The sequence below is a fragment of the Canis aureus genome, chromosome 5, assembly GCF_053574225.1.
Source record: "Canis aureus isolate CA01 chromosome 5, VMU_Caureus_v.1.0, whole genome shotgun sequence".
NCBI classification, from domain to species: Eukaryota; Metazoa; Chordata; class Mammalia; order Carnivora; family Canidae; genus Canis; species Canis aureus.
The window spans coordinates 45,293,235-45,315,266 of record NC_135615.1 but is presented as its reverse complement, the minus strand read 5'-3'; the positions used below and the strand labels follow the sequence as shown (position 1 = coordinate 45,315,266).

Here is a 22,032-nt window from a genome sequence, read left to right as displayed (position 1 = left end):
CTCCTCATGAGAACAATATATTAAGAATGAAAAGTTAAAGCTAGTGTGGAGAAGATGAATCCAGAGGGTAAAGTGAGGAGGGAGCAGTCCTCCCAGCAGTGTTACTCCTACCTCTCACTAGCATTCTTTCATCTTGCTCTTACATCCCCCACTGCATCATCATCGTTATCTAGAGACTGAGCCAAAGCATGCTGACAACCATGTGTGGGTTGCCTAATTACAGTAACCTCAGATTTGGCCACTTTTGGTAGCCAATTTTCTCTTTATGAAGGAAGGTCTACTAATGATTTGTATAATCATCATCATCATTATTAATACCTCAAAGGCAACCTCACCCAGAAATGATGGGAACTGGTGGGACAGGACATGGGTGGGGCCAGTGTGTACCTTTAAATACTTGTCATCACAGCACAGGATTTCCTCTCTGAAAGCAGTTCCAGAGTGTCTCAGTCTGTTCCTTCTCTCACTTGACACTGTAGTCTGCTATTTACTCTATATTTAACTTTTGTTCACCTGCCTGGAAGATTCCAGCCAGCGCCATGACCGATGATGAGCTGTCTGCCTTGGTGGTAGATAATGGGTCAGGAATGTGCAAGGCAGGCTTTGGTGGTGATGATGCCCCCCGGGCTGTGTTTCCATCCATGGTAGGGCGTCCCCGGCATCAGGGGGTCATGGTCGGCATGGGCCAGAAAGACTGCTATGTGGGGGATGAAGCTCAGAGCAAGAGAGGCATCCTGACTCTGAAGTATCCCATTGAGCATGGAGTGGTCACCAACTGGGATGACATGGAGAAGATCTGGCACCACACTTTCTACAACGAGCTCCGTGTGGCACCAGATGAGCATCCCATCCTTCTCACCGAGGCACCCCTCAACCCCAAGATCAACCGAGAAAAGATGACTCAGATCATGTTTGAGGCCTTCAATACACCGGCCATGTATGTGGCTATCCAGGCCGTGCTGTCCCTCTATGCCTCTGGGCGGACCACAGGTATCGTGATGGATTCTGGGGATGGGGTTACTCACACTGTGCCCATCTATGAAGGTTACGCCCTGCCTCATGCCATTCTACGTCTGGACCTGGCTGGCAGAGACCTGACCGACTACCTCATGAAGATTCTGACAGAACGAGGCTACAACTTCACCACCACAGCTGAGCGGGAAATTGTTCGTGATGTCAAAGAGAAGCTGTGCTATGTGGCCCTGGACTTTGAGCAAGAGATGGGCAGTGCTGCTGCATCCTCTTCACTTGAAAGGAGCTACGAGCTTCCAGATGGGCAAGTGATCACCCTTGGGAATGAACGCTTTCGATGCCCTGAATCCATTTTCCAGCCTTCCTTTTTGGGCATTGAGTCCAGTGGGATCCATGAGACGACTTTCAACTCTATCATGAAGTGTGATGTGGATATTCGCAAGGATCTATATGCCAACATCGTGTTGTCTGGAGGCAGCACTATGTACCCTGGCATTGCTGACAGGATGCAGAAGGAAATCATGACTTTGGCACCTAGCACCATGAAAATCAAGATCATAGCTCCCCCAGAGAGGAAGTATTCCGTTTGGATTGGGGGCTCTATTCTGGCCAGCCTGTCTACATTCCAGCAGATGTGGATCAGTAAGCAGGAATACGATGAGGCTGGTCCTCCCATAGTTCATAGAAAATGTTTCTGACTGGTCTTCATGCTAATGGGTTTACATCTTTTCCTTCTCTAGGTCATAGTAATGGTACTGCTTTTATCCACTTTCCATTGAGTCGGTAAATACTCTGCTCTTGCTAGTATAGAGCCAGCAAACTGATCTCCATTAGAGTACTCTGGGCTCCTGCCCAGCTAACCACATCTTGACCTTTATCAACTCAAGGAGAGTTGATTCTATTTTCTTCACTATAAGGTTCAAAGAAATGTTGTCCTGCTTAAATGAAAATGAGTGACAAGGAGTAAAATCCTAAGAAATGTCCTTTCAGAATGAGTAACTAGCATTTCCAAGCCTTAAAAACTAGTTCATGCTTTAAATATTTAACAATATGCCATGTAACCCTATAGAAATGTGTATGTTAGCAATAAGTCTTATTAGTTAGTATTTTTGTTTTGTCTTTCTCCTTTGTATAAAGATAACTAATTATATGGGTCAATAATATCCATATATACATAATCACCAAGGAAATAAAATATTCTATCTTAAAAGACACTGATAAATCTGGCTGTCTAAACAGCTAACAGAAATTTCTCAACTCCCCAACAGTCACTGTTTTAGTAGCTACATATTTTAGTTGTTTCCTTTATTAAATAAGCATGATGAAACAGCCAATATTCCATTAATGTTGTTTATAAATGAATTAAATTTTCTGCTCAGAGTGGAGTTCTGCTGGTGAAACACAAATTTTAATGTCTAATTTACTGAATTTCATTCTATTTGTAAAATAGCAAAACGACAGATAATGCTTAACTTTTTAAAAATAGAAATGTTGGGGCACCTGGGTGGCTCAGTCAGTTAAGTTCGACTTTTGATTTCAGCTCAGAGTGGTGAGATCAAGCCCCAAGTCGGGCTTCTCACTTAGAACTGAATCTGCTGGAGATTCTCTCTCTCTCCCTCTCCATCTACTCCTCCCCCTACTCACACGCACTCATGCTCTCTCTTTCTAAACAGATAAATAAAATCTTTAAAATAAATAAAAACAAAATAGAAATGTAATATTAAAGTAATGTCATCATGCTAATCATGCTATGTGATAAAGATCATTTTATTTCTATTAGCATAACACATCTTGAATAATTTCTGTAGTCCATAATTTCAGATATTTCACTAATCAAGGATTTCACCATGGAAAAACATAGCTACAGCTTCTTAGCAAATTATAAATTCTAACACCAACATAATAATTCCAATTTTATTCTTGGAAAGATTAGAATAATTCTGCTTTATTATGTCTGGTACTATAAATAGTTCTTCATTTGGAGTGTCTCTAAGATATTGACATCTCAGAAAATGCTAGTGTATCTCTTCCTACAATCTCTGAAAATTTTTAATGAACCCAATGATAATCTTCAACCAACTTTAAGGACCAGTATATTTATTTCAATCTACTCTGCCTTCTAATTATCTGAATATTAGAGTTATTTGTATCTTTCAGGGGTTTTTTTTCCAAAAAAATTAAAATAATTTGGGGCACTGCTTTGTAAGGCATCATCACATTCTCAGGAAGGAGTAATTTCTTCCTTTTTCCTTTTAGGTGGGAAGCCTATACTTGTGTTTTAAAGGTCTAAGTTGGAGTCTGTAAGCATTTTTTGCTTGAGACAAAATTTTTCAAAGAATTTACTTGTTCTTTACTTCATATGACAACATAATTCTTAAAAATACATTTAGCCAAAATCAATCTCCAAAGGCACCTTATTTTATAAATTTTGGAGTTTCCTTCCTCCTTCAATTAATTTTAAATAAATTAAAATTGCTTCATACTTGCGTGTCCTGTTATTTCCCCTTGATCCTTCCTAAAGTAATGGAGAACAGTCCAGAGTGGGTCACTTTTTTATTTGTGTTACCTATTCATCTGTACGTTATAATTTGTGCCTGGTACTTTTGACCATGTAAACACTAAAAGGCAATTAAAAAAAAAAAAAAGATGGCTAGTAAGATAAGGTTATAAATTCCTTGTAATCTCAATTAAAAAGTTGGGTTTTGGTGGATGAACTGGTATTTATATAATTAGTAGGCAGAGGTAATGGCAATAATAATATCTTAGATTTATATACTGCAACACTTTCCATTTGCAGAGTAGTTCTTACAAACACTCTGACCTGCATTCCCGGCTACCTGAAAAAAACATATCTTACCACCCACAGAAAATTTATGGGATAGGTAAGGTGAACTTCCAAAAGAGAACTATTGAGCCCTGAGTCACCAGATGAAAATAAGAATTCAATAATGCAAACAAAAATTTAAATTTAGGGCCTTTGGATATTCTCCTGTTCATCAACATTGACAAGCTAATGGATGAATTTAATGAGGCAACATCCCATCTCACAACTTCATATTATAGAGTCAGTGCCATCTATTTAGGTGACACAGCTGACTTTTTAACCAATAGTTCACCAGATGGAACAACACTGAGGTAACCTTCACAAATGAATTTCATACCACTGTAAGTGATTCCCACTCTCTCTCCATGACTTACCCTGAGTAGCAGTCTAGGGCTGGAGTTTCACCACCATCCTCCCATCCCCCTAAAAACTGTTACTTCTTAGTCACAGGTGACATTTTCCTGAAAGCATATAAGATCCAAAGTCAATATCTACACTACTCTTCCCTAACCTTCAGATGTGCTTATTTTTCAGGAGTGAGATAAAGCTGTGCTAGGATGCAAGCTGAGCCTTACATTCATAATTCCAAGAATTTAAAGAAGGGGCTAGACATAAGTATTATATTTTTCAGATAATTAAAGAATAATCCTTTGAGGTGGCAAAGGCCTTACTACATTTATTCACTCATTTTGTAACTATAAATTCAATGTCCTATGCCATATTTTACTAGAGATATGTTTCAAGAACCTTGGGGAATTAACAATTCAGTAGTGGGGGAAACTACATGCAAGTAGAAAGCAATATGATCTCGAAGTGGCTCATAGTCTAAACTCAGTTCAAGGGACTATGATAATTCAAATAAGGACAGGTCAAGCCAAGGTGATCAAAGTATGGTTCACCAAGTAGATGGAATCCCTAAGTTAAGTCTTACAGCACATCTGAGTAGTACCAAACATAAACACATGTCTTAGACAGGCTCTGGCACCGTTAGGATCACTGATTGGTTGGGTGATTAATTCTCATTCTGACTATATCCACTGTTTCTGGACTATGCCAGAAACTGTAAAGAAGTACATATCCTTTAAGGCTCAATCAAGTGTCACCTCTTCTACTGAGCCTTTTCTAGCCTTCTCTCCCTCGTTCGTGAAAGAAAGAACGAAAGGAAGAGAGGCGACAAGCTCCTACTTTGTGCTCCCACTGTTTCATTTTCATGCATTTGGCATCATACCTATAACATGTGTCCACAGTCTCTCACTCTTACCCATAAATGTGCACCTAGAGGACAGAGACAGAGACAGTATTTATCTACCTTTGAAGCTTCTGGATTTTCCTAGTGCCCAGCACATAGTACTAACTCAATATATATGGCTGGAATGAATGAAGTAGTGAATTTGTGGGTTCTGATGTACATCTTTAACATCATGCTCCTACCTTATCTGTCTTACCATCCAAGTCTCAGCTCTTTGTCTGCTGGTGTCTGCCACTTTTGGTGTTGTCTTTCCCATGATGTATATTTTCTTTTTGCTTTCTTCCTGTCTTCTTTTTCCTTTCCCATCCATTTCTCCCATGCTTCTCAATATGCAGAGCAGTATTTTTAAAGTTTTTACTTATCAATAGAAGTTTCCCATTCTTCTGATTAGTCAAAGCATTAGTTAACTTCATCTTTTGGAGTGCGTGCTAGCTATATAGCTGCTGAAATTTTAGCCCAAAAAAAGAGAGAAAGAGCGAGGGAAGGGAAAGAGGGAAGGAATGAAGGAGCGAGGGGAGAGAAAGGGAAGGAGGGGGGAGAGAAGGAAGCCCCTCAGTGAGTATAACAGTATATTAGCTTTTCTAATCTACTTGCATTATTGCTGATATTTTTCTCTTGTTTTCTAAACTCCAAATTGCTCCAGAGTTGAGTTTTAGGCATCTGATTCCCTAATAACTCAGACAGTATAATACACTGAAATGCTTTTCTGGTAACTATTCACAGGCTTCTTCCAGAATTTACAAAAGATTCCTTTCAAAAAAATGAATGCTTTTTGAAGTTAGAAACTAAGCATACGGTTTTCCCAATACTGCTTCCAGATGTTGATAAGTACAGTTGGAATGTCTTTAGGGATGTATATGTACATATCAGTAGAGAGATTGCTCATTAAAATTAATTGATACTTTAAGACTTCCTTTTTAAATATGAAAGAACCTGTCTGAACTATAGCTGTCATTTTTTTAAAGCTAACACTCTAAGTAATAAAGACTATAGAGCTTCCATGAGTGGCCTGCCTTGTTTTTCATCCCATTCCAAATCTGCTGTCCTAACCACCCTACAATTTTTGGGTTCAGTTAAATCCAGTCAACAGATGTGCCAGTACGAGATGATGACAGATATTTTATTTAGACAACACCCTAACACCACTTGCAAAATAAAAATTTTATTTAATTGGCTATTTGACAACATGTAAGTCAAAAGCCAAGCTGTTCTCTCTGGAATTAGGAATGAAGCATTTCTAACCATACACGTACCATGTGAGAGACAGTGTCTGGTGAATGAAGGAGAAGATACACAGGCCCAGCAAGAGAGATTAAAATTCCTGCTCATATTCCCTTCATGAGCATACTACAGTAAGAGAAGTCTCTCCTAGCTGTTCTATAGGTTGGGGTGAACAGAAAAAACTAAAATACAAACATGGTATTTTAACTCCATGGCTCCTACATGTTCTCTAAGACTCACTCAGAATGTTCCCAAATATCATTCTTTTTTTAATTGAGAAATATTAGCTACTCAAAATTGTTTATTTTTTCATTTCTGGATAATGAAGGAAAAGCTGGCCTCACCAACGAAGACAAAGTTATGTTCACCTGTGGGAATGCTGGGATCTTCTAGGGCAATCCACAGTGTTTATAGTTCATAAATGAAAGGTTTCCATGGAAACATTAGCTTTTTATAAATCTCCAGTTAACAGAGGGATTTGGCAGTTTATTATTATTATGTGAAATCTATAATTTCTAAATAATGAGTTGGCAAAATGCTAAAAGAAATATAGAACATGCCCCTATTTATTATAAAAATGGCATTAAGTCAATAACGAAAATCAAAACATTACATCCTTGACTAAATAGTCAATTTTATCAAAATGGAAAAAATTATCTGCAGCAAAACAAATGCAAAATGTACAACTTTTAAATTTTTATGGACTCAGGAAAACAAGATTTGGAACAGAGAAAATTATATCAATGAAAAAGAAGGAAATAATAATTAAAATGCCATTCTTGTCCTTTACCTTGTCTCAATACTACTTTATTAATGTTTGATGCTAGGTATACCACTTAGTGATTTTTCTAATCAGCCAAAATTACAAATAATAAAAAAAATTATAAATCACTATGGTAGTGTGAAATATGAATCAACAAACCCTGTGATAATTGGTATAGTAGGGAAAAGGAGGAAAGGAAGATGAGTTGAGACTATAAATGACTCCCATCACAAAGTTTAAACCACCTCCAATTTGCATAGTGAATACTTCCATACTGGAGTCACTGTGACCAGTCATCTTGACTGCTCTTCAAACACTGGTCCCACAAAGGGACTCTTACCACTCACAAAGTCAGGTAGGCAAGGTAGGTAGTGCAGACACTGATTGTTTCATTTGGTTTTTGTCTTGATTTTTAGCTAACTAAAACTGAATGTTTTCAGCAACTGAATGTTCCTCCTTTAACTTAGCAAGTATTCCATTCTGTGTGAATACTGCTGAGAGGCAAGGCTCAGGCTCATACTCACTCATTAGCACCAACAGCTTAAGCTATCAGAGTTCCATCCTAAGATTTTGATATTTGGAACCTGAGAAGGTGACCCCAAAATGGAAGAACTCTTGAGAAATAATTCACAGCCTCAGTAACACAGGGAAGCCATCAATGACTATGAATGATCCCCCATGGTAAGAATCTTAACCAGGCTATTACTCTGGCATGACTACAGCTAACTTCCTTATTTTCTAAACTCTTAGTTTCTGTCCCATTTTCCAGGAATGGATTCTATTATCTCATCATCCTTTCAAAAATGTCTTTTCTGGCTGAAGCTACCTAAAGTCAATTTCTCTTACTCGAAATCAAGCATTTTGATTGAAACATATTTTGATACCAGGGAATGGAACTGCAGGTTATGGACCCTTAAAGAAACGAGCAAATTAGGATTGGTCATCTGGCCTGATTCAGACTGAAGACAGTAAAAATCCCATTCGTGTCCTGTAAAGGGAATCTTGCAACTCATGGCAAACAATGAAGAAATAGTTCATTAAACTACTTACTGGGATCACTTAAAATGTAGTGCTTTTTGAAGGCAAGCCTATGGGGGACCAATCTTTTCCTGTCATGGAACAAAAGACATGAATACTTCTGTATAGATAAGTGGATGGCTTCTTCAGTTGGCTCTGGCCAGTTAAAAGAAAGAACAAATTTAAATCACTGGATATATATATCAAAGCACAAACTAAACTAGAAAAAAGAATCTTTCATGCCTTAGAGATATAAGACACTGAAATACCTAACAAACTCCAATGATTGAATTCATAGATTCAGTAGGGCTTTGTAGTTAACTGTGAAGCAATAATGGAAAAGAATGGGATCCCAGCAATTGGAGTGGAATTTTCAGGATTTGAGAACTTGGAGGCCCCAAATAATCAGCTACAATCCTTTGCAGTCAAAGCAACCTCTTTCCTCATCCTAGTGGGGCCTTTATCATTTGTTCGCACAAACATGAATAAAACAACCTTACCTGATGGAGGTATTCTGGAGAAGAAAAGTTAATTTTATCAGTTAGGATACTTATAGGTAACATATAGAATACCCAAGGATTTCCATTGAAGAGAATTTAATTTAAAACTATTTACAGAGGTCTGGGAAGGAATCAGGAAGCACTAACGATATGATGAGGCAAGCAATGCTAACACCAGCAAGAAGCCATCATTATCACTGAGCCCAAAGGAGCAAGGAAATGAAGAGGTGTGACCAGAACCCAGCAAGAACTGTCAGGCAAGAGAGCCACCCAACAGGAGCTAATGTTATAGAAGAATACAGTCCCTGGCAAAAGAAGAAAGATTAGGGAAAATAAAAACTCTGAACTCACCCCCACCCCACCACTCTCCGGGATCCTCTATCTACCATTGATCTAAACCAATTAAAAAACCAGAGGTCAAGAGAGGCCAGGTGATGTAATCCTTAGAGGTTAGCCTATGAAAGCACACAGCAAGACAGAGAAGATAAAGAATAGATAGGAAAGAGCAAATACACAACAACCAGCACACCAATTCTCTTTCCCCACACCATAGTCACTTCTATTATTTCTAGACCTAGAATCAGAGGCCAACATGAATGAGGGTGCTCACTTGAGGAAAAAGCTTACATGCAAGAAAAGGGAATTATAGGACTTTGCTAATCTCTTTAGGGAAAAATCTTGGAAATCTATGTAAAAAGGGTCCTCTACTCTTTGCAAAGAGAAAAATCTGATTAAAAGATTGCTATACTAAGGAGGGAAAAACATAGTTTTACATCAGGTTGAAGTTATACTTATGAATTTTTTTAGTGAGGGTACTAGATTTAATGTGATAGCTTTAATAGTTGGGTGGTGGCTCTAGCTGTGGCCACAATAATTGATGGAAACATGGACTAAGTTGAGATGCTAGAATTAGAGGAAGTTGAGATACTGAGATACTAGAAATTCCATACTGTAATACAGAAGTAGGAATCAAAAGATTTTGCAGGATAGGAATAACAGATTTGACTGACCATATGCTCTCCCCAATTATATTTTCCTAAAAATCCTGGAGTTTGCACTCTTCCCCAAGCCCTTGAGAAATACATTGGAATGGAACCTACAGCATCACTGAACAATTCCTATGTGGTATTGTTCAGTGGGGGCACATCTCCTGGGTTTTTAGATAAGGACCTACACCAAGGGAAGAATGATTGTGGAGTGAAGGTGACATGCTTCATGTGGATTCACTGGGCAGATGGAATAGAATTTCATTTATAAGTGAACATTTGCTTGGAACTTTTAAAGCATCAACCACTCACATTGGTAAAGTCTGTTCTCTTTGAAAATACAGTGTGAGAAATTTTTGACATTTGAAATTTTTATTTCCAGCCCCAGCAATATTAAGGCCTACAGCTTTAGAAAGGAAACACATGCTTTAAAATGCGATGAAATATCAGGCCATTCCAAGGAATATGCTTAAGTAACTTAATATAACTTCTTTAACAAGACTTAAGAGTAGAGATAACCCGAAGGATTCATCTTCCAAAGGAAAATCTGCAGTACTTCCATTAAGCCTTTGCTTACTTCTTTTATAAATTGACTGATTATACATTGCCGACACTAATACATAATGAAGTATAACATATTTAGCTATATTTATTTCAAAAATAAATAAAATGGCATAAAGAAGCACTCTTATGTGGAATCTAAATCTTTGAAATTTATTTCAAAAAATAAATAAAATGGCATAAAGAAGCACTCTTATGTGGAATCTTTCTAGTTTTTAACTCACTAAAAAAATCCAAATCTAATAAAACTAAGAAATAATTCAACCCTTCTTCAGTAGGCTTGAATTTAAATGACAAAACATATTGAGCACTTCAAATTGAAAGGAAAATTAATTCCAAATTAATTCCAAAGAAATTGTATAAAATATGTTAATACTATATAAACCCCCCTGAGTTTTCAATAAAAGACCAGATCAACACTATCATTTCAATTCATTAAGCACAGACAATTCCAAAAATGATTTAGTCTTTGCTCCTGAATTTACGATGGAACTTCCCATTTCTTATGCTTGCTATGTGATTTGAAAAATCTCATCACAATACTTTCTTAGAAATCTCAGATAGGGACACACTGTGTCTCTCAGTTCTGAGTCTATATATATATAGCTGTCCAATCCAACAATATATTCCATGTCCTTATCTGGAATAATAAAATGAAAAATTGAAAAGAGAATAATGAAATTGACTTCTGGTGGCTTCTCTACTCTCCCATATGGAGTCCATATAAATGGGCTCTAACTCCTTCATCTGGCCTCCTAAGAGAGACTTAGAATTTCAATAAATCCAGAATAATACAAAGCACACATTTCAGAAAAGTAAAAAGACCTGTTTTTGAAGCCTCTGAGTTTGCTCCAAATCACGATGCAAGCTGTAAACAACTGGGCAGCTCCCTTTAATTATGTGTTCCATATGTGTTCCTAGAATTTAATGACTTCTTTTTCACAAGAATTCCTATTCCTTTTAGAATGACTGTACATTATATTAAAACATCTAAGTTTAGCTCTGGGATTTTTCGTTTCAAAACCAGAAGGCTACCAGGAAAGACAAAGTAAACTCAAACAGGTAGTAATACAGGGTATTCAAAAAGACTGAACACTGACAAATGTAGCACTGCTCAGTAACTAGGTTATAGATTAATCTGTGGTCAAGAGTCTTGTTGGAACCAACTCTTCCTCACACCTTGAGGAAATGAAGAAGGCATCATGGCTGTCTATCTATCTATCCATCAACAGAGACTCTCTCAAAGGATCTGGGGTAAATCAGATGACAGGACCAATAAGCACTGTGACATGAGGAACACACACTGAACATCTGTGAGTTTATAGATAGAACTCTGAAAATTTCATCACAAATTTGATTTGACTACTTGTTTATATAAAACTTACTTCCTCAGTAAAAATAAAAATAATCATCATCATTTATCAATTATTTTGAATCCCTTTGTATTTTCCAACCAGCTACTGTGGTAATGGGTTATGAATGGAAGAAAAAGGGAGAGCAAATAGGAGAAAATGAACACAGCTATTGCTTCTTTTTTTGCTTGCCACACTGCTTCCAGGATATCAGCACCTCTAAACCATGGGTCCAATGGAGAGCATTGCCTGCTGATTGGACTGTCCATTTCTTACCTTCTTTTCTCATCTCTGTTGTCCCTTGTCAGACTCGCCTCTCCCATCTCAAATAATACCTTCAGTTTGTCACTGCATTTTTACAGCCACCACAATTCCAAAGCAACCACCTATCCCACAACCACCACCCTTATGTAAATGTTTTCCAATCCCTTCTTTGGAAGATAAAACACTAACCTGGTAGGTAGCTGGTGAATTACAAAGTCCTACCTACTGGACTACCTACAGAAACCTATTTGGTTTTAGCACAAATGTTAGAAGTCCAAAAGATTACCTAAATAACCAAACTATTCTCTAGGCTTAAGCCAGTATTGTGACTATAGACAGAGTTGGTGACGTGGGGGTATGCAGCATGTAATAACCAGTTTTAGTCTACTCTCACTAGTCATATCACTTCTTTAACCTTAAAAGACAGTAATCGTCACATTGTGTAGGGGGTCATGGCATTTCAAAAGAATTTTAAGATCATTAGAGGACATGCAATTTGTGGGATGCCTGGGTGGTTCAGTGGTTGAGCATCTGCCTTCAGCTCAGGGCATGATCCCAGTCCAGGGATCGAGTCCTGCATCAGGCTCCCCGTGAGGAGCTGCATCTCCCTCTGTCTATGTCTCTGCTTCTCTCTGTGTCTCTCATGAATAAATAAATAAAATCTTTTTAAAAAATAAATGCAATTTGTAAATCTGCTGCTTTATAGCTGATCAAAAGGTTTGTGCATATTTTCAGCATGCATGTATTTAGCAATCATTGAACACCTAATGATTACAATGAAAATTAGCAAAAGACATGTGCTATTTAACAGCTACAGTACCTTGTGCTAAAGGTAACGGGGGCCCTGGCTAGGTATAAAGGGAGCAATAACCCACCTGTGGAGAAGCTAACTTCATAGAGCCTGCCTCTGCTCATTCCTGGGGTTGACAGTCCTCTGCTTCACCAATCATGCCCCCACACCTAGCATTGGAAAAGAGTTATTTGTCCAGTGAAGTACATTCACATCACAAAGGAATTTCATTTTGAAACTCTTATGGCCAACACATGCTTTCCACAGGAAAAGTACCTTGGATTATTCCCTGTAGGTGAGCAACTCCTGGAAAAGTTAATGGTCACTACTGCCTCTGCCACTTTGGCTTCACAGGAGCATTTACCTCTCCCATCCTGGCCCAAACATAGTCATTTAATGTCCTTCAAAAGCCTATACCATAGCTGCAGTACACATGAAATGCTGTACAGAAACTTCACTCAAAGTTTAGGGTGGGAAGAAGTAATTCAACATAGACTTGCATGCAGTCAACTACTAGGTTTCCCAGTTAAAGGAAGTTCCTCAGAAGCCAAAGGGCTGGCCTGTCACCTCAAGCCCCCTGCACAGCTACCTGTCTGCCTTGCCTATTTTTCCCTAAAACACTGGATGACACATTGGGACTTCTCAAAATCTAAGTCCAAAAAAGTGAGGCCACAATGTGTTACTGGGAGCTAAAAAATGATGTGATCTAATCAGGAAGAAAAGCAACTCAAAGGCAGTGGGATTGAGACTATGATTTGAAGGTGGCAAGAGGTGGTTATGGTGGGTTGGTAAGGGAGTGTACTAGCTCTCCATTGCTGTTGTAATAAATTACCCAATTTAGTGACTTAAGCCAACCCATATTTATTATCTTACAGTTCTGAAGTTCAGGAATCTAAAATGATCGGCAGAGCTGATCTTCTACAGACCCTAGGGGTGAGTCCGTTTCCTTGCCTTTCCAGCTTCTAGAGGTTGCCTGCATTCCTTAGCTCCTGGTCCTCTTCTACTTTCAAAGCAAGCAATCACACCACTCCAACCTCTGCTTTGTCTTCACATAACTTCCTCTGCCTCTCCTGCTCCCTCCTTCACTTCCAGAAATCTTGAGATTACAAAATTATAACACTGGGTCCTCTTGAATAATCTATGGTAAATCCTACCTCAACATTCATAACATAATCACATCTGAAAAATCTCTTTGCCATGTAAGGAAACATATCCACATGTTTTAAGAATTAGGACACGGATATTAGAGGGGGAGGCATTATTCTACTTATCACAGGGTGTTGTTTCTTTATTTGGAACCTCATGGATCAGCCTCAGACACTGTAAGAAGCACATACAAACAGAAACACAAGCCTGAAGGGCAGATCACATTATTGGTCCTACCTTAAACCACTTGCTGTGTGAGGAAGGGTAGCGAGTAGACCCTTGGGTCAGACTCACTATTCACTTTGTGGATTTGGACATGTAAATTAACCTCCCCAGAACTCAGGTTCCTCATCTGTAAGCTAAATCTAATGGTAAAATCTATTTCATAGGATCACTGGGCTGCATCAATGAAATTGCTTGCTGCAGTAGAAGTGTGAGCACTGTGCCAGGCACAGAGCAAGCAGGAAATAAATATTTTTTATTATCGATGGTCATAAATATATGCCCAGAGTTAACAGGAACCAGAGAAAAAAAATAAATATCACCAGTATCTCTCTGTACCCACAGTGCTCTGTGTATTTTAGGCAGATCCATAGCTCTTTTAGTGATTGAGAGGAGGAGAGAGAGAACCTGGACCAGGGCCCTCCCACTAGCTCAGGGCCACCAACTACAGTGAAGTGATAGGATCAAAGTAGTTAACATCTCTCTTAGAACTAGGCAAAGGGGCCTCTGATCAGGGTCTTGTGTTTTAGAAGACCCCACATACACACATAAGACACAAAGACCATTTTTCTTTTTAGCCTTATAAGAAAGTTTTTTGAAAGTTTAGTAATTGAGTGAAGGAAAGGTAAAGGAGGAGGAGGATTGGGTGTAATGAGCATCCCTACCCACAGCAGTGGGGACTGAGGGGCCAAGGTGTGGTTGCAATAGAGGCAGGAGAACAGTTAAAGGGTTCATATCCTCTGCCTTTGCTTTTGTTTTAAGTTGAAACAACAAATTATGTATCAGATGTGTCTCGGCAGATGGATTTCTCCAAATAAATGCACATCCTCCCTCTCTTGTCTTCTGCTCCAGTAGTATCATTTTCAGAAATGCCTAGAACTACATTAAAACCCCAAGAAAAAAATGAAGCATAGTGCAGGACAACACATCCTTCCCAACTCTGTAGGAGCTTGACTTGGTCCATAGTTCCCATCCTGAGTCCAGATAGTCCCGGTCATCAGCCAGGAGTACCGGGCATGGACCCAGCTTTCACCTGACCCCAACAGAACTAAAGTATCACTCCAGTTCACAGGAAGGGTTGGACCCCAACCCTTAGCTTCCAGAGCATCAGCTTCTGGTCCCAGGAAACAGCCTGTAGGTGTCCTAAGAAGGATGCTGGCCAGGCTTTGGGCATAGTGTGGCTTATAGTTTGCAAATATTCTGACATATGGTTTGTGCACCTTCAGTTGTACCCTTGCCCTGGGTGTTGTTAAATGCTAGGGGCAGACCAAAGGCAGTATTTCCTCTCATCAACCCTAAATCCATCACTAAAGGGATGTTAATGAACCAGACAGGCAGAAAGTAGTCATGCCCTCTGAACTCCCACATGCAGACCTTGCCAAGGAGATTTAAAAAACAGGAAGGCTAAGCAGAGAGGAGAATAAATATCTGCTAGAGAATAAATATCTTCCAAATAAACTCAGTCCTAGAAACGCAAAATACAGTTTCTCTGCACATCAATTTAATGAATTCTATCTGAAGGCAAGAGAAAAGAGATTCAGAATTCCAACCACAACCTCTGTGGTAAAGGAAATTGGATTTACATTAACAGAATGTCCATAAAACTCTTCAAATGCAATCCTCTTTCATGTCACATGGTCTTCATCTTAGAAAGGATGTGGTGGTCTGGCTTGTTTCATCAGGTAGCTCAGGAGAACTGTGTCTGACAAAGCCCTGGGAGGCCAACAGCCAGGCTTCTTCAGGAACTTTCATCTGCCACTGTCTCGAATCCTTGCCAATTTCTGTGTCTGGAGACCCAACCTTCTTCAACGGGGAGGTTGACCACCCACGATCCATTGTCTCACCCCCACCTGTCTGCCATTTCCAGTATGGAGTCTCACCTAAGGAACACTGCCACACAGATACCATAAAATGTCTTTCCATGGAAATGCTCCAAGAAGGAAAACAATCAAGGGTAGTGAAGCTGAATGAGGAAGAATCCCGTTAGCAAGAAAACCCCACTCCTCCGCCAAGAAAATAAATGAGCCCATGTGGTGGAGAAAAGAGAGAGAGAAGCAAACAGGGCAATCATCCTAAGCAGCCCTGGTGCAGATTCCAATGGCAGCTGCAAGCCAGTAGTGGGGGACAGTACAGGGTCTGAAATCCCCTCCTCAACCATGCTGGGGGCCCAGGAACACACCCCTGTCTCCTTCTCATCCTCATTTTCTCTGTTCCCTAATGTCCCCCTCTATTTCCTCCTGTTCTCCATCCCCAGCTTGATTCCCAAACCTACAAGGCAAACACCTGGACACCAATGCTATTGTCAAATGTCTAAGTGGTACCCATGGCATATCACAGCAAAGGAATCTATCACAGGAACAAAGCAATAAAGACAGAGCTCGAGTCCAGAGCTTTTTTTAAAAAGGAAAAGAAAAGAAAGAAGAAAGAAAGAAAGAAAGAAAGAAAGAAAGAAAGAAAGAAAGAAAGAAAGAAAGAGAAAGAAAGAAAGAAAGAAAGAAAGAAAGAAAGAAAGAAAGAAAGAAAGAAAGAAAGAAAGAAAGAAAGAAAGAGAGAGAGAAAGAAAGAAAGAAAAAGAAAAAGAAAAGAAAAAGAAGAAAACAATCTCTGCATACTGGAACTGGTTTTAGAACAATCAGTGCACAACATTCCACACTTCCCCCTCAAAGCCCTCAGGCTCTTCTGAAAGGTCAGAAGAACACAAACAAGGTAGTATAAAGTCTTTTCTTTTCCCAAACAATATAATCTTTGTAAGTTTAATATTGGGTTTCTAAAGTGCTCTGTAAATTCCTGTCTCCCAACCCTCAACTTCAAGAGTGCAATACAGTTCCTTGGCACAGGCTCCTTTTTTCATTCAAGGTCACATTTTTATTTTACTTTATTGTATTTTATTTTATCTATTTTATTTTAAATTCGATTAATTAATCTATAGTGTATTACTAGTTTAAGAGGTAGAGGTCAGTAATTCATCAGTCTTATATAATACCCAGTGCTCATTACATCACGTGCCCTCCTTAATGTCCATCACCCAGTTACCCCATCCCCTTCACTCCTGTCCCTCCCAACAGTAACCCTTAGTTTGTTTCCTATGATTAAGAGTCTCTTATGCTTTCTCTCTTTCTCTCTGATTTCATCTTGTTTTATTTTTCCCTCCCTTCCCCTATGATCTTCTGTTTCATTTCTTAAATTGAGAGTGAGATCATATGATAATTGTCTTTCTCTGGTTGACTTATTTCCCTTAGTGTAATACTCTCTAGTTCTACCCATGTCATTGCGAATGGCAAGATTTCATTTTTTTGACGCCTGAATAATATTCATATAATATATCATATTATATTATATATTATAATACACACACACACACACACAAACACATACTGGAATCTTCTTTATCCACATCTTCTTTATCCATTCATCTGTTGATGGACATCTGGGCTCTTTCCATAGGTTGGCTATTGTGAACATTGCTGCTATGAACGTTGGGGTGTGGGTGCCCCTTTGGATCACTACATTTGTATTTTTCGGGTAAGTACCCAGTAGTGTAATTGCTAGGTCACAGGGTAGATCTATTTTCTACTTTTTGAGGAACCTCCACACTTTTCCAGAATGGCTGCATCTGCTTGCATTCCCACCAAGTGTAAGAGGGTTCCCCTTTCTCCACATCCTCACCAACATCTAACTTGTTTTCTAACTTGTTCATTTTAGCCATTTTGGCTGGTGTGAGGTGGGATCTCATTGTGGATTTTGATTTGTATTTCCCTACAGAGCGGTGTTGAGCATTTTTTCATGTGCCCTTTGGTCATTTGTATGTCTTTTTTGGAGAAATGTAGATTCATGTCTTCTGCCCATTTCTTGATTGGATTCTTTGTTTTTTGGGTGTTCAACTTGATGGTTCTTTATAGATTTTTGGATACTAGCCCTTAATCTGATAAGACATTTGCAAATATCTTCTCCCATTCTATCGGTTGTGTTTTGGTTTTGTTGACTGTTTCCTTTGCTGTGCAAATGCTTTCTTGATGAAGTCCCAAGAGTTCATTTTTGCTTTGTTTCTCTTGCTTTTGGAGACCTGTCTGGCAAGAAACTGCTGTGGCCGAGGTCACAAAGGTTGCTGCTTATGTTCTCCTCTAGGATTTTGATGGCTTCCTGTCTCACATTTAGGTCCTTACTCCATTTTGAATTTTTTTTGTGTGTGTATGGTGGAAGAAAGTGGTTTAGAAAAAAAAAAAAAAAGAAAGTGGTTTAGTTTCATTCTTCTGCATGTGGCTGTCCAATTTTCCCAACGCCATTTGTTAAAGAGACTGTTTTTTCCTTTGGCTATTTGTTCCTTCTTTGTCAAAGGTTAGTTGACTATAGAGTTGAGGGTCCATTCTGGGTTCTCTATTTTGTTCCCTTGAAGTGTGTGTTTTTGTGCCAATACCATACTGTCTTGATGATTATAGCTTTATAATAGAGCTTGAAGTCTGGTATTGTGATGCCACCATTTTGGTTTTCTTTTCCAATATTTCTTTGGCTATTCAGGGTATTTTCTGGTTCCATACAAATTTTACAATTATTTGTTCTACTTCTGTGAAAAAAAAAGTTGATGGTATCTTGATAGCGACTGCACTGAATGTATAGATTGCTCTAAGTAGCATAGACATTTTAACACTATTTGCTCTTCCAATCCATGAGCGTGGAACATTTTTCAATTTCTTTGTGTATCCCTCAATTTCTTTCAAGGGCACATTTTTAGAATGAGAGAAATGGTCTCCTCCATCACCCAGGCTCTTCTTTAGCAGAAAGGAGACTGGAGGAAAGCAGAAGTTGTTGACTAATAACCAATTAGATTTTAGTGGTGGGTTTTTGTCTTTCTCCTCTTTGAGGTCTACCTGATGCTACAGCTTGTCCTTGTACCCTCCCATTCTTACATCTACTGCCTTGGATTATAAATTGAAAGATTCATGATCTCCTCAGAACAATTCCCATTTCTCTAGCTAGATTAAAAACCATTCATCTCTGTCTCACCCAACCACACACCCATATATCCCCAAGTCCAGGGCTTTTTCCAGTCCAGTAGATTCTGAGTTTTATGTTTGGCATCTGATAGAATAGGCAAGAGTTCACTCTTTCCTAGAAAATGGGGTGGGGGTATCACATACAGAGATCAGTCGGTATGAGCAAAGACAAATGCCACAAAGCAGCTCCATATACTGAAGAAAGCAAAGGCTTCAGAGTTGGACCAACCTGAATTCAAATCCTGACTCTGCCAGTCATTGTAACTTAGGAAGTTGCTTTCCCTTTCTGTACTTGTTTCTCTGTCTGGAAAATAAAGATAATAATACCTACTCCATAGCATTAATACTTAAAGAGTATATTAGATGACATATTGACTAGATGACAAAAAAAAATTCATTCACTAGGTGTCATGTGGTGACTTCATTACTTTTAAAGAAATAACAGCTTAAGAAAATCAGAGGTTAGAGTGAGATCCCACAAGGCATGTTCAAGCCATTGAAAATCATTGCTAAACTGACTTTAAAAGAGGGTGACAGCTGTCAAGTAGAGACCTTTGGTGTAGACAAGACAGAGTGAAACTATTCTGCATAAGAAAAGGAATAAGGAGGAGTGCCTAAGTGGTACAGTTCCTTGGGCTTCCAAATCTTGGTTTTGGCTTCTGTTATGATCTTGGGGTCCTGGGATCAAGCCCTGCCTCAAGCTCAATTCTCAGCATGGAGTCTGCTTGAGATTCTCTCTCCCTCTCCCTCTGACTCTCCCACTCATGAGTGTTGTCTCTCTCTCTCTCTCTCTCTCTCTCTCTTTTCTCCCTCTCTCTCAAATAAATAAATAAATCTTTTTAAAAAACAAGAATAAAGATTTTACATTTGGGAACTGAAGAGGGGAACTGGGAGAAGAAGAAGCATTTACAGACTATTGCAACTAGGGAAAAAGAGAAATCAAAAGACCTCCTGGTAGTGCTTGAGAAAGGGCTTTGGGGAAGAATGAATGTGCCCATGAGCATTAATTAAGATGTTTACTATAGGTCAGCAATATAAATCCCTTTTCCCATCTCTCCTGTGAAACTATCAATAATGTCTACACTGCTGACCTGCATGGATTCTTCGGGGCTACGAAGAAGTTCTTGGTTCCCCCTCTAGGTGAATATGAGAGAAGCCAGAGGATGAGACATCTGAGATTCATGTTACATCCCAGAATTCCTTTGCCAAAATCAAAATGGATCTTACAGTTGACACAGTTATATAACACATAGTAGCTTTTAGGTTTTTTCCCACAATACTGCTCCAAAATCAGTGCCATCTTACAACCAAGAAAATTCAATAATAAAGAAGCTTCTAAATGATAATAATAATAATAAAGAAGTTTCTGGCTTAGGTACTTAATGAGTGACATTGTTTCCCCTTCTTCTCCTCGATCCCCCCTGTGGGTACACAAAAAAGAATGAGCAATTTTATCCCACTAGACTTAGAAGGGCTATGGGGGATGGAAAAGGAAAATTTGAGGCCAAAAATAAACTCAAATTTTTGAAGTCATAGCTAGAACCAGCACATTCCCCTTCTCCACCAAGAACTATTGGCTTGATCCTTGGCATTCACATCACCACTCTCCACCCAAACAACCCACTGCCTTTTATATTCAGTTCTCAAAATCTTGTTTAAGTACCCCTTCCCTAGGTGCCAGAAGAATCCCCAAAGTTGAACCCCTTTGCCCTGAAGGAGATTACTGATTAGATGGACGTGGCATATCCAAAAATAATGGGAAAATCAAGTTGAATGTGCTAAGTTCCTGAAGGAAGAATAAGAGAGGCAATACGTATCAGAGAAATGAGACAAGGCACCAGTTTGGTGGAATCAAGAAAGACTCCATGAAGAAGGTCATACTCAAGATGGAAGCTGAAGCTAGGCACAATTTTGATAAGCAGATCTGAGGGTAGAGAGGGCACTCTAATCATCATATTGTGTTATTACCACCTGAGCTCACAACCACAACCATTACCCCATCTGTGAGCCAGATAAAAATCTCATGTATTATTGGATTTTAATACACCTCCCACTTCAGAGCCTTCAGCTCTGGTTCTCTTTTCTTATCACCTACACATCAGAAGCTAGGCTATAAACAACACATTTCAAAACACCCAAGACCCATCAAACTATACTACTTCTCTGGGACCACTTGACTCTCTTGGTTGTGTCTTTTCCTTCTTCCTTTCAAACATGTTTCATCCCAACTTGTCCTCTCAAAGCCTAATGATACATAGCATAGTGAGAAAATGATGGAGTCATAAACCCCCAAATGAGAACCTAGATGTGCACATACCAGCTATGCAATATCTAACACAACATGTAACCTCTCTGAGCTTCCAGTTCTCATTCATAAAGTGGGTTTAGGACTAAATAAAACAGCACATGTGAGGGTGCCTACCATGGGCCTATATTTTTTTAAGTAGGTTCCATGTGTGGGGATTCAACTCATGACCCTGAGATCAAGACCCAAGCTGAGATCAAGAGTCAAATGTTTAACAAACTGAGCCACCCAGGCGCCCTTAGAATGGACCTGTCTTTTTTTTTTTTTAGATTTTATTTATTCATGAGAGACACAGAGAAAGAGAGAGAGAGAGGCAAAGACACAGGCAGAGGGAGAAGCCGGCTCCGTGCAGGGAGCCTGACATGGGACTCGACCCTAGGACTCCAGGACCACGCCCTGAGCCAAAGGCAGACGCTCAGCCACTGAGCCACCCAGGCGCCCCTAGAATGGGCCTGTCTCATAGAGGTCGGCATGCCACCAGATCTTCCCTTCTCCATATGTAAAATGTTTGTCCATCAGCTCTTCCCCCACAAATAGCCTTGCTTCAAACCTGCACGTGACCTCCAAGAAAATTTACCACTTACCAAAAGAGAATGGGTGGCTTTTCTCACTGGGATGCACTCTAACCAAAGCATCCCCTTCCCTCTCAGGACTTGGAAGGATAATTTTACTCCTCTCACTATGAGAACATTTTGTTTCTAATCAGTTTGTTTATGTTCTGTATCTGTTTGTATTTATACAATCAGTGATGTGTTTCTTTTTCCTATTTATTTATTCTCTAAAGTGAATTTAGCTTAGGTGGCTATCACGTGTGTCTAGAGGGCTGAGACCAGATCTGTTTTATTTGGTTTGCACAATGCTTGAAGTGG

The 22,032-nt window shown here is 39.2% G+C and overlaps 1 protein-coding gene and 2 long non-coding RNA genes across 4 annotated transcripts in view; 1 reads left to right on the top strand and 2 right to left on the bottom strand.

Annotated features, from left to right (window-relative positions):
* LOC144314114 (uncharacterized) overlaps positions 1-22,032 on the bottom strand; it is a 445,307-nt gene that overhangs the window by 369,271 nt on the left and 54,004 nt on the right. The window lies entirely within an intron of this gene.
* Positions 540-1,780, top strand: ACTBL2 (actin beta like 2). 2 transcript variants are annotated; one of them, XM_077896459.1, is made up of 2 exons: positions 540-668; positions 795-1,780. In XM_077896459.1, the coding sequence occupies exons 1-2, from the start codon at positions 540-542 to the stop codon at positions 1,668-1,670; spliced, it is 1,005 nt and encodes a 334-aa protein (XP_077752585.1). In that variant the 3' UTR covers positions 1,671-1,780. The 2 variants fall into 2 exon arrangements, with proteins under 2 accessions (XP_077752585.1, XP_077752584.1); XM_077896458.1 differs by having other exon boundaries at positions 540-1,780.
* Positions 4,068-8,297, bottom strand: LOC144313424 (uncharacterized). Its single transcript, XR_013379074.1, has 3 exons — positions 8,080-8,297; positions 5,228-5,488; positions 4,068-4,257 (listed from the first exon to the last, which is right to left on the bottom strand). It is a non-coding gene; the product is annotated as an uncharacterized LOC144313424 (long non-coding RNA).